Source organism: Thamnophis elegans, chromosome 4 (genome assembly GCF_009769535.1).
Source record: "Thamnophis elegans isolate rThaEle1 chromosome 4, rThaEle1.pri, whole genome shotgun sequence".
Taxonomy (NCBI): Eukaryota; Metazoa; Chordata; class Lepidosauria; order Squamata; family Colubridae; genus Thamnophis; species Thamnophis elegans.
Window position 1 is genome coordinate 8222283 of NC_045544.1, and position 12251 is coordinate 8234533.

The following is a 12251-nucleotide window of genomic DNA, read 5'->3' on the forward strand; positions in this document are numbered from 1 at the left end:
GTAGGGCTATGTAAGTTCTTTGAAAGAAATATATGCACGGCCTTCTTTGTCAGGAACAACTTACAAAGCAGCCATGGCAGCATACTTTAATAATTCAAAAAGTAAGCTTCACCTCCACTCCTGTGTACTGAGTCACCCTTTTTCAAAGTTATTGCACAGCCTTGGAAGAAAATATTCTATTTTTTTGCTAATATTTACTTTATATATTTAATAATGTACACTTTAAATTCTTCTTGATTAATATTAAAATAATTCCTGTATCAGTGACAGAGACAGTAAATCTCTAAATTGAATCAACACCCATTATCAGAAAGTTGGAATGAAAGGAAACTGAGTTTTGTAATGGAAAATCAATGTCATTCCGATTTTCTGAACATAGACATTTCTAGTAGGTTTTCATTTATTGAATGTGTTCTGCAACATCTCATAAAATAAGTAAATTAATATATAGATACATACCTGCATACACTTTTGATATACAGTAACAAATCCTAAGAAGAATGTTTGCATGGAAATAAATCTCATTGTGTTTAATGAGATGTACATCAAATTGCAACCTTATACTGTAGCCCTTAGATTTTGGCTAGATGTTTAGCAGGTGAAACATTTATTAATAGTTGCCAGACTATCATGTTCTACATTTAGCATCTACAAAGAAACTATTAAAATTATATAGATAAAGGAAATTGTCACTTTTGGATCAGCTCTTTCCATTATTAAATTCTCTTTCTCTTAGGTGGGAAGGGACAGTGAGGGGACAGCTGATCCTTTAAGGACTGAGAACTTCCTGTGGCAAATCAATAAAATGTGAGTCCACTAAAAATGGCTATGACTCTTTCTCAAGGACCATGTATGAGAAATAATACTGCTCTGGATGACCACTTGTTTTATCTGCCTTGTGGGAAACTTGTACATCTCATTTCCTACACATGCATTTAAACTTATTTATCTCTCTCTTCTCCCCTCCCCATCCCACCCCTTCCCCATTGCCATTGCTTTCTTTATGTTTCACATCTTTCATGACATTTTAGACGTAATAAAAAAATTCTTTTTAAGATTTAGGATTTTTTTTCTTCATTTTTTTTTAGCTGTCGGACTTGATGATATTATGGATGACAGAGTTAAGGAAACTGCTCAGAGTACCATTGATGAAGGTGATCTGTCACCCAACAGGAAATTGAGGGACCAAATGGATGGAACTTCAACCAAATCACCAAGAAAGTCTCCACGTTTAATGAACCAAGGTAGTTTTTTTTTAAAAAAATACACATTAATAGCTCTGCATTTTGTAGAGTTCCTGTTTCCGTGATCAAACGTAACTTAGTGTTTGCTTGAAATAAATGTGTTTACCATTTGATGAACAGAGCAATCTATAATCCACTTACCTGAATAATTGTTGAGGATAAGCTTACTAACTTTTGTGTTTATTGTGTTAAATTACATATAAATCCACCTGTTTTTAGTATATATTGTGTTTTTATTGTTATAAATAACACCCAATATAATTTTTTTAAATAGAGCCAGTCCGAAGTCTGCGGCAGAGCACACTAGCTAAACGTTCAAATCCTTCGTCTTCTGTTCCCACGAAGAAAACTGTGAAGTCTGGACCTGCCCAGAAGGGAGGACTGAAACAACACGATAAAGGACAGGCTAAACAGGATAATAATAACAGTAATGCACCAGAGCAGTTAAAAAAGATTGAGCCATGTAACGATGGTTCCAAATTGGAAGAAGCAAAAGAAATCCCACCATCATCTTCAGGCAATTCAGAATGGGTTCCGTCTTGTGCAGAATCAGAAAGCACTGAAGCAGATCACGAGCATGAAATTCCCACTGAGCCAAAAGTCAAAGTATGTCATGAAACGGGGAATTCTTCTAATTTGCCAGATTCTATGGAAAATGGAGCACAGGCTGTTACAGAAAATTATGGTGCCACCATTGGAACAGAGTCCGCATCATCTGCTTTTGTGGAGGCAGATAAAGTTACGCACAGCAATAGCTTGAAAGATGAAGGTGATGAAGTTATGAAATACACATCTGAAATATCTTCATCAGAAAAGGCAAACCATAAGACTGAGGAAGAACAGAATAGAACTGAAATAGAAGATCAAAACGAGGAAACTGGGATGAGTGATGCTCTGCTTATTTCCAAAACTTGTGAAAATGCAAGTGAAATTCAGGAAGCTCTTGCAGTTCAGTCTAATTCTGTTGCTGAATGCAACTTAGGTTTAAAGGCTAGTGACGACATGGCTCGCAATGCTAACTTGCAAAAAGAAGAGAAGCAAGAACGTTCAGATAACGTGGTAAAGGCTGATTTGAAAGACGATCTTCCTTTAAATAGCATGGAATTTGAACAGACTGATTTAAAAGAGGATGGTACAAATTCTATCAAATTAGAAACAAGTACTTTGGAAGATAATATTATTCAAGACATTCCAACTGAAACAGTATTTCAAGTGCCCGAAAATGTAAAAACGGGAGAGCTTGCATTTTCAGGATTGCGGGAAGATGGCCATTCTGGTGTTCCCTTAAAATATCTAAAAAAGACGAAGTCCAAAAATACCAAGACTAAACAAAATAAAACTATGGTCACACAACGGAGATTGGCTACTGTAGGCCAAGACACACGCAGTAAAATTCACGTTCTTCCAAGTCCTCGCAGTCAGTCTTCAGTAAGTCTGAAACGTCACATGGAGGAGCAAGGAAACATTCAGCATACTCAGAAAATATTTAAAGTTAAGAAGCAATATTCAGATAAAGATATAAGATTTCAGAGCTGTGACTCTGGAATACCTCTAAAGAAGCCAATCCATGAGGTAGGGAGAAATATTCCTCGGGGTCAAATACCAGTTCAGGTACGGAAGATAACCACAGAAAAAATAAATGACAGATCTATCAGCCATCATGCTGGTTCTAAAGAAGGTTTACATTTAGTGTTGGGAACAGCTAAACAAGGGCAGTTGCCACAACAGAGTCAGAAGCAGCCACAGAAATATCACCTTAAAGCAAATAATAGCATTAAGGAAGAAGGAGGGAGAAAAGATTCCATGACATTACTTGTGGATTATTTAAAAGATGATGAAAGGGAGAAAATGAAAGTTAGAAGGTTAGAAAAGAACCTTCAGCCTCGACAGAGAAGAAGCAGTAAAAGTCTTTCAGTTGATGAACCACCACTGTTTATCCCAGATAATATTTCTACTGTAAAACGAGAGAGCACAGAACTCCTGTCTCCCAGTGAAAACAAAAGTATCTGGATGCCTAGTAAGCAGTGTGGATTTTGCAGAAAGCCACATGGCAACAGGTGTGTGCTTTAAACACGTTGATTTTACAAACAAAAATTGTAATCGGCACCTCATATTTTAGAATAGGGGTAGGTGAATTTCTTCCGATGGGGATGGGTGGACCCCTTTAATTTTTTTAAAAAATCTGAATGTTTCACATTATTGATCGTGGCCAGGTATGTCATCATAGGACAGGATCAATATTTTTGGCTTTTTGGGGGGGGGGGCGCAGGAGAATTAGAGGTTAAGTGGTGAAGTGGGAAAAACGTGTTGTAGTAGTAGACTGTGAAAGGGTTGCTTTTGGGCTGTAGATGATTAAGAGATTTCCAGAAAGATCTTTTGCAGTCACACATTACCCATTCTGGTCCCAATTTTAGGTTTTTGACTATCTTTTTCAAATTAAAACATAAAAGATAGACTCAGATTAATCAATTTTTAACCTAAAATCTAAAATGGTTGAAGTAAGTCAGAATGTCCTTCAGCTAAACTAAGGGAGTGAAGGAAGATGAAAGAAGAAGATGATAATGAAGAAGAAGCAAAAGAAGAAATGGATACAAGAAAATAGCCATATATTCTGGTTGTTTGCAAAAAGAAAAAAAGCTTGTTTAAATGATTTGAAAATCAGAACACTTTTGGGGACGAACAATTTAATGTACCAGGCTATTCTGCATAACAGCTTTTTCAATTCGGGCTGTTCTAGATATTGAGCACAATGATTCTATTACATTTCATGCTATATGGTTAATTAGAAACATTAGGAGTTATAGTTTGAAACACCTAGGAACTAGAAATGTATAGCACCTGAAATATTATTTTCTTTGCCCTGTTGCCAATTAATACAAATATTTGATACAAATTTCACATATTGTATTATCAGACAGTATAATATAAATATAGTTTTATTTGAAAATTATAGATACGTATCCAGTATTTTCCACTAATAGAACTGTTGAAAAGAGCAGATTTTTTCAAACTATTGTAAATTAATGCATTTCATATCACTACTGGCACCTAACACCTATTGAATGTATCATACAGCTGGAACGGGCTGTCTAGACCAGGGGTCTCCAACCTTGGCAATGTTAAGACTTCCAGACTTCAACTCCCAGAATTCCTCAGCCACCAAAGCTTGATAAAGTTGGCTGAGGAATTCTGGGAGTTGAAGTCCAGAAGTCTTAACGTTGCCAAGGTTGGAGACCCCTGGTCTAGACCATTAAGTGCAACTCATCTCCATTGTATCAAACCAAATCAACATATGTGACAGGCTAGCTTCTGCTTGAAGATATCCTGTAAAAGAAAGCCTAGCCCTTGTCTTTATAATTGATTCCATTATCAAATTGCTGTTATTGTTAGAAATATTTTTTCTCTGATGTTCAGTTGGAACCTGACTCCCTGTTAACTTAAAGCCATGATTTCTGGACGCAGAAAGAACAAGTTTTGGCCTTTTGTGCACAAACCTCTCAAGTATGTGTTGAATGTTGCTATATCTTCTTTTCTCAATTTCAAACATGCCCAGCTCCTTCAATATTTTTTCCCCATAGGTTTAATTTCTAGTCACCAGGTAATTTTATTTAATCTTTCTTTGAATCCTCTGTAGAGTATAAATGCCCACAATTAGAATATTGAAGATGAAGACTTAAGCAAAGCAAGATTGATTAATTATTTCTTTTCATACGTCGGAAATTGTGTTGATGTAGGCTACAATGGTGTTAGCTTTCTATGCAGCCATATTATTCTGTTGACTGATAATTGGTTGTAAACAGTTGTTTCTATGATCTTTTTATTAAGCTAGGTTTCCACCATCCCCATCCAGATTTTGTTTTATTTCAGAAGCCACTAACATTTATTAAAACAATAAAGGCTAATTAGAATGAGTTCAATTAATATTAAAAGAAGACATTTGCAATGGTGTCTTCAGTATAGATGGAGGGCAGAGGTGGTATTCAGCAGGTTCAGACCAGTTCTGGTAGTGAAAATTCTGAATAGTTCGGAGTACCGGTAAATACCATCTCTGACTGCCCCCATTTCCATCTATTCCCTGCCTCCCTAGTCCCAGCTGATTGGGAAGGAATAGAGATTTTGTAGTATCCTTCCCCTGCCATACTCACAAGCCATGCCCACTAAGCCAAGCCATGCCCACCGAGCCACGCCTACCAAATCGGTAGTAGAAAATTTTGAATCCCACCACTGGTGGAGGGATTAATATTTTGTTATCTTGTAGAAATGGTAAATTAACAATAATATAAAGTTATAATTATTACCTATGTAATAAAAAAGATAGTGCTATTTGCATTGATAGACTCCAAATAATACACTTCTCTTGGTGGAATCTATTTTCTTGGTTTGTTTCTCCCATACACCTAGTTTCCCTACATTTCTCAGAAGGACATTATTACTCCGCAAGCCTCATACTGAGTTCTACCCACAGTTCTCGCCCTAGATGCACATATTTTAAAGTCGATATAAATGAATCTAGATTCTGATCCATTCAATAGGATAGTGGAAGTTGATCTTTCCATTTATTATGCCTTATAGTTGCTATGGAAAAAGCTTTCACAGTAATTTTGGAGACTCTTTGTGGCTATGTAACAACCATTTCAATTCTATTTGCCCACCTGTGCATGAATCTAAATTTAAATCGAATTCACACCTATTTTAAATTAAGTATGTTTCTGTATTGGACTCATTCTATATAGTTTACATATGCATGTTTAATATAGTTTAGTTATGAAAAAAAAACTGAACAGTACATATCTTCTACTGGTTTAACTGAAATTAAAGTGAAAATGACTAAGATTGCAAAGAGTTCTAGATTAGCATCTCATCTAACTTAACTATACATATATGGAATTGGGTTTTCATTTTGTTTCCATCATATACTATAGTGTGTTTCACATGTGATGTCAAGACATTATTTGGATTTATTACTTTTTATTTATCATAAACTAATCCATCATGGCATAGTGTTTATAAAATAATCAAATGTCTAGTATTCATCTCTCTATCTTTACTGATTTATTTACAGGTAGTTGTTTGTTTGTTTGTTTGTTTATTTATTTATTTATTTATTTATTAGATTTATAGGCCGCCCAATCCCGGAGGACTCCGGGCAGCTTACAAAAACAAGAAGAATAATTAATAAAAAATAAAAAAAAGAACAATTTAAAAAACATCACCTATGCACCCAATCTGATTGGGGCTGGACCTCAGAAATGAGGTCAACAGCCCCAGGCCTGCCGGAATAACCAGGTTTTAACAGCTTTTCGGAAGGCCATGAGAGTGGGCAAGGTCCGGATCTCTGGGGGTAGTTCATTCCAAAGGGTCAGAGCATCCACAGAGAAGGCCCTCCTCCGTGGAGCTGCCAGCCGACACTGTTCTTGACTTACAAACGTTCATTTAGTGACTTAGTGAAGTTACAACTGCACTGAAAAAAATGACATGACTGCTTTTCACACAATCATTGCAATTTCGCCCCAGCATGTGACCAAAATTCAGATGCTTGGCAATTGACTCATACCTATGAGGGTTGCAGTGTCCCAGGTTCATGTGATCACTATTTTGATCTTCTGACAAGCAATAGGGAAACTAGATTTCTTTAACAACCATGTTACCAACTTAACAACTGCAGTAGTTCACTTAACAATTGTGGCAAGAAAAGTTGTAAAATGGGCCAAAACATACTTAACGGTCTTGCTTAGCAAGATAAGTTTTGGGCTGAATAAATCAAGGACTACCTTTATTTACATTCATTTCCATTATGACAATTCATTTTTTATTATTTATTTGATTTCTATTCTGTAACTACAGGTGACAATAATTGTTATATCTGCATCATTCTTTAAATCATTTTAATGTATTGCTGTAAGCTATTTAACATTCTCAGAAATAAATAAAATACTAATATTTAAAGACCTCATTAAGCTGAGATCTAATAATTGCAAATTACTTTGTAGGAAAATTAAACTACATTAAAGGGTTTTTCCTATTTACTTAAGTGTTGGAAAATGCTCCTTGGTAAGAAACATTGGACTTTATTATATAGCAATGTGTGTTAATTTTCTTGATTAAAATAATGACTGTTTAACAAAAAAGCTAATGGTGTTTTGGAGAGAAAAAAACTTTCAGATGAGAGCCATGGATTTTTTGCGTACCATTTTATAAAGCACTGAAAAATTCATATTGAGTTTTTTAAGTACAATGTCTTTTGCTTGTTACTTTGCTTTGTTTTTAAACTTGGAGATGAGACATTTTAATCTACAAGCCATTCTCTAGTAAATATGAATAATAATGAAGCTGAATTCCCCTTTTGAACATTAGTTCAATAAGTATGAGTCAAAGATGGATTAGGTCAGCCAATAACATCTTTGCTATGAGATCAGGAGCAAGGTCTTGCTACTCTTTAATTACACCTTTTAATTGTAGTAAGATATGCCTGAGACATTCTTTAAAATTGTATTTCTGCTTTGGATTCAGATTTCTCTTACCTGGCCCTTGTCTTTCCTGAGTCTCTTCCTTCATCAAGATTATTCTTGCTACCTATTAAATGTAGCTCTAACTCAAACGTTTAAAAAGTTGTCATTGGTGGAATAGCTTATTTAAAGATACTTGATGCTTGTCACATTGTATGTATGTATGTATGTGTACATGTGTGTGTGTGTGTGTATTTCTTACTACATTTGAAGTGCTACATGCCTGTACAAAAAAGTAAAATGGAATGAACTGATTGACAGACACAATAGTATGTCTTGTGCTACGACTTTCCTAAACAACTGGCTTGATTGCTTTTGCAAAACAACCTTAAACTGTATTTACAATAAAGTGAATTTGGACTGGTGTATTCTTCACTGTTTTCTAATTTTGTTTGTTTTAATGCTACCTTCCAGAAGGACTCTGACTTACCCAACAGAAAGCTTTGCTTTACCTAAATTAAAGTTGTATTTTGATTTTTGTTTTTTGAAAAAGATAGTCTAAATCACATTGGAATATTTTAGTAGATTCCTCTGAGTAGTGGAATCCACTGGTAGCAGTGAGATTTCTGTGGAAATGAGTTGTCCGTATGTTAACACAATTATTATTTTAAGTATGCTTACAGCAGATGTTCCTGCTTACAGTAACTTGTTGCATACAGAACTATAAGGTAGAATTTTAGAATACAAAAATATGTAATTAGAGCTTTTATGGATTGTATAGGTTGTATTTCAAGATAGTTGAATCTGCTAAATATCACCAATTACTATCTTAAAAATATTTCTTTTCTTTCTGTTGCAGCTGTGTATCCACTCCAACCTTACAACATGGTTAATGCAATTGGACATCAATCTAAGAAGCAATCTACATCCAAAGTTTTAGTGTTAGTGGGCCAACATGTTGAATGCTACTACAAAACCTGTCATAGAAGAATTCTTTGTTACCAGCTCTTCCTGAATGACAGTTTTTTAGAAAATCTTCCTATCCACCACAGTTATCCCACACTTTATTAGCTGCTCCTTTCTATTATTAGTTCTGCTCTTATTTCAGTGTCAGTACTAAAAAGTAATAAACTAGTGGCCAAGTGTTTAGTAGTTTCTTTAAAAAATGGAACCTAAATTTATTGGAAAATGGCTACTTAATAGCTTATTAAGAATTTTTCTTCCCCACTATTACTAAAAAAAGGTTTTAATAAAAACCGTAACATGGTTTATAAATATAATCTACAAAAAATCAAATTATTAAAATTTCCATGGCATCCACCCACATTTTATTGTTGGGAAATGTACTCTTTCTTCCTGCCAATTTCTGTGATACACTTGTGAGGATTAGTGAAATCAGGATAGAATAAGCAGGAATCCTGCCTTTATTTGAAACCCTATAATATTTTGGTAAAATACTAGTAAGAACTAAATTAGCATAAATTGTTTACATAGTGAAATGTATAGTCATTATATTCTATTGAATATAGTCAATTAAATCTAATTCTAGTGCAAGTTAATACAATGTTCAATTTTTCATTATCAGTTTGGATCTTTTTGCAGTAAATTAAGCATCAACTGTTATGCTTACTGAATCATTACTCGGTCCTTATCAGTTATATCCAGATTTCATTACGCTTAAGTGAAACCTGTCATTTCCAAGACTTAAGCTAATGATAAAGTTAATATATCTATCCAAAGGACACATTAATGTTACTGGTTAATAATTTTCTACATTTTATTTTTCAGATCAATTAGTGTTATTTCAGAGAAAGGTTAACAAGCAAAAAAAAAAGTTTTATTCGTTAGCAAAATTAGTTTTTTCCTGTTAATAGGGAACAAAAGAAAAAAAAAACCTCTATATATAAAGATTTCAGTGCATTCATCTGTTCTGAAATGATTTTATTAAATAATTAAAATATTTTAATATGTCCACATAATTTATTGAACTGACTTTGAAAATTTAGATTACTGTAAACTGGACAATGTAGAAACAAATTTACTTCCATTAAAACCAGGTGTGATTCAGAGATTAATGAAATGAACTTTTAAACACCTGAAATAGAAGAAAATTCATGATTTTCTTTAAGAATCATAATACATAGTTTAAAAAACAAATAATTAAGAAGAAAACCGGTCTTTTTTCAAACGATTTTTCCTGTTTAATTTGATAAATATACAATTTATCCAAAGATATACTTAAGGGCTATATATATATATTCATAATATATGAATTGTTCTTTCTTTGCACTCCACCCTTTTATATTTCAAAAGTAGTTTGTGCAATATTTTTTTTAATGACTCAGTATTATCTTTAAAGTCAACATTGGCTTTTTTTTTTGTATTAGTCTTCCAGTTTCTTAGCCACTAGAATTTTATTAAATATATGGAATAAGTACTAATCCCTGTCTTTGTAGATTCCCAGTCATCTACATTTTTCCTTTTTTAAATTCAGTTTTGTCAAGAATGTGAACTTATTCCTAATGACAATTTTCTGGTGACAGCCAAGTTCAGGTTTCCTTGAAAGGAATATCTTTTTAACTTCATTTATTTATTTATTAAAATTATGTGCCATCCATCACCCTTACAAGGAAGCTCTGTGATATGTTTACAACTGTCTTTAAACCTTTTTTCTAATTTCTATGAACACATTAAACTATAAAGAGCCAATATTTTTACACCCATTCATAAAATATCTCTGTGGCCTATTTCACACTGTCATGTTTCAGAGTGAATCATATTAATAAACTTCATGAAATTCTCATGTATACTTAATACTGTCATTTGCTTTATTTGCAATCATTTCTGAAATATAAATTATATTCCCTAGCATGCTCTGTCTTTCTAATGAAATGTGACCACTCTCCATGATGTATGTTCATGGAAAAAATATGAGGTGGTTGCTATCTTACTTTCTAGTTATAGAGTCAAAATAAATTCAAAATATTTATCTAAAAAGTTTCTACATTTGGATAAACAGTTGGGATGTGGATACATATATGCACACACATGTAGACAAATTTACATGCAGAGCACACATACACTTCAGTCAGAAGAAAATTTACATTTTTAATTAGGTAAAATAATTGCTTTTTATCTCCTTATAAAATATATGAACTATGCATATATTCACAGATCATTTAAATTCACCAGCTTCTTAAAAAAGTTATTTAAGCTGAAACCCCTTCAAGATAATTTGGGATAATGAAGATTTTAGGCTTGACGCTGTAGGCAGAATTGTTCTCTTGAGGCAACTGAAGTTTGACCCAGTTGCCTATTCTGAAAATAGTCAAGATTTTTCTGAAATCAGTTCAAATATTTCAAGTAACTTACTTTCTAAAACTTTACAAAGGCAAACCTGAAAATAAAAACAGGTAGTATTTCCTTTCTTTCCTTCCCAGTGTCTCCATTTGGAGGGAGAGGATTGAGTTGCCTTCTAATGCATTTAAGTATGCTAAAGTATGACTAATTTATCTTACTAGAGAGTTTTATTCCTGTCAAATTTCATTGGGGAAGAAAGAATACTAGAGGTTTACACCATTTAGAAAATTATCAATTTAAGGACATCTCTTTCCTGCAATGAGTCCTTCAATGAAGTTTGCAAGTGTCCTGGATTTTATGATATTATTTGATAAATATAAAAGTGGCAGCTGTAATTCTGCTCATAAATAATCTGGAATAGGGAAGAATGATTAATCTGTTTATGAAAACTATTAGGCATTGCCTATTTGTCAAAACCAGATCCTAATTTGCAAGTGTTTTGCTGATATATGGGATCCAACAATGTATGCATTCTTTCTGAAGTTGTAAGTAGTCTTCTTTATTAGGCTGCTGAAACAAAATTCAAAAGTTAAAATTCTCTTTCACAGATGTATATTTTATTACGAATGATAGTAGACTGCTGACTAGCATAACAACATCCTCTTGACATTTTACACCATGTTGTAAGGCTGGAGAAATGGATGCACTCTTTTGCGCAAAATATTCCCAAAGAGGACCTGTTCTTATATGGAAGGCCTTTTAGGACGGTTACAAACTTTTTATGTTTAGAATAATATAAAGATTACGATAAAGGAATGATTTTATTTTTGGTTCTAGGTTCATGGTAGGCTGTGGTAGATGCGATGATTGGTTTCATGGCGATTGTGTTGGACTGAGTTTGTTTCAAGCACAGCAAATGGGAGAAGAAGACAAAGAATATGTTTGCATCAAATGCTGCGCTGAGGAAGACAAGAAACCAGATTCGGTCGATCAGAATATGTTGGATGCCAATGTGAAACTTGAAACAGCCAGAGACAATAGATCAGTGGAGTGTGAGAAACCTGGAATGTCCAAGCACACCTTCATGGGCCCTCAAAACAAGACCCCAAAGCAAGGAGAAGACTCCGTGAAACATAAGGTCAAAATCTTTAAGCGGGTAAGAAATGACCTTTCTTTTTACGGTATGGCCAGATTACAGCAAATGTGTTAACCCTTTTAAAACGTTTTATTTCAAATGTGCTGCCTTTTGTTTTAAAAGGCA

At 33.8% G+C, this 12251-nt stretch overlaps 1 protein-coding gene across 6 annotated transcripts in view; it reads left to right on the plus strand.

Moving 5' to 3' along the window:
• PHF3 (PHD finger protein 3) overlaps positions 1-12251 on the plus strand; it is a 61761-nt gene that overhangs the window by 27859 nt on the left and 21651 nt on the right. For 4 of the 6 annotated variants that reach the window (XM_032215016.1, XM_032215017.1, XM_032215018.1 and 1 more), the window contains 3 exons: positions 1089-1244; positions 1519-3301; positions 11828-12146. In XM_032215016.1, coding sequence (XP_032070907.1) covers positions 1089-1244; positions 1519-3301; positions 11828-12146 — 2258 coding nt within the window. Of the gene's footprint in view, positions 1-736; positions 808-1088; positions 1245-1518; positions 3302-11827; positions 12147-12251 lie in introns of all 6 variants that reach the window. The other 2 variants (XM_032215020.1, XM_032215019.1) reach the window with 1 other exon arrangement.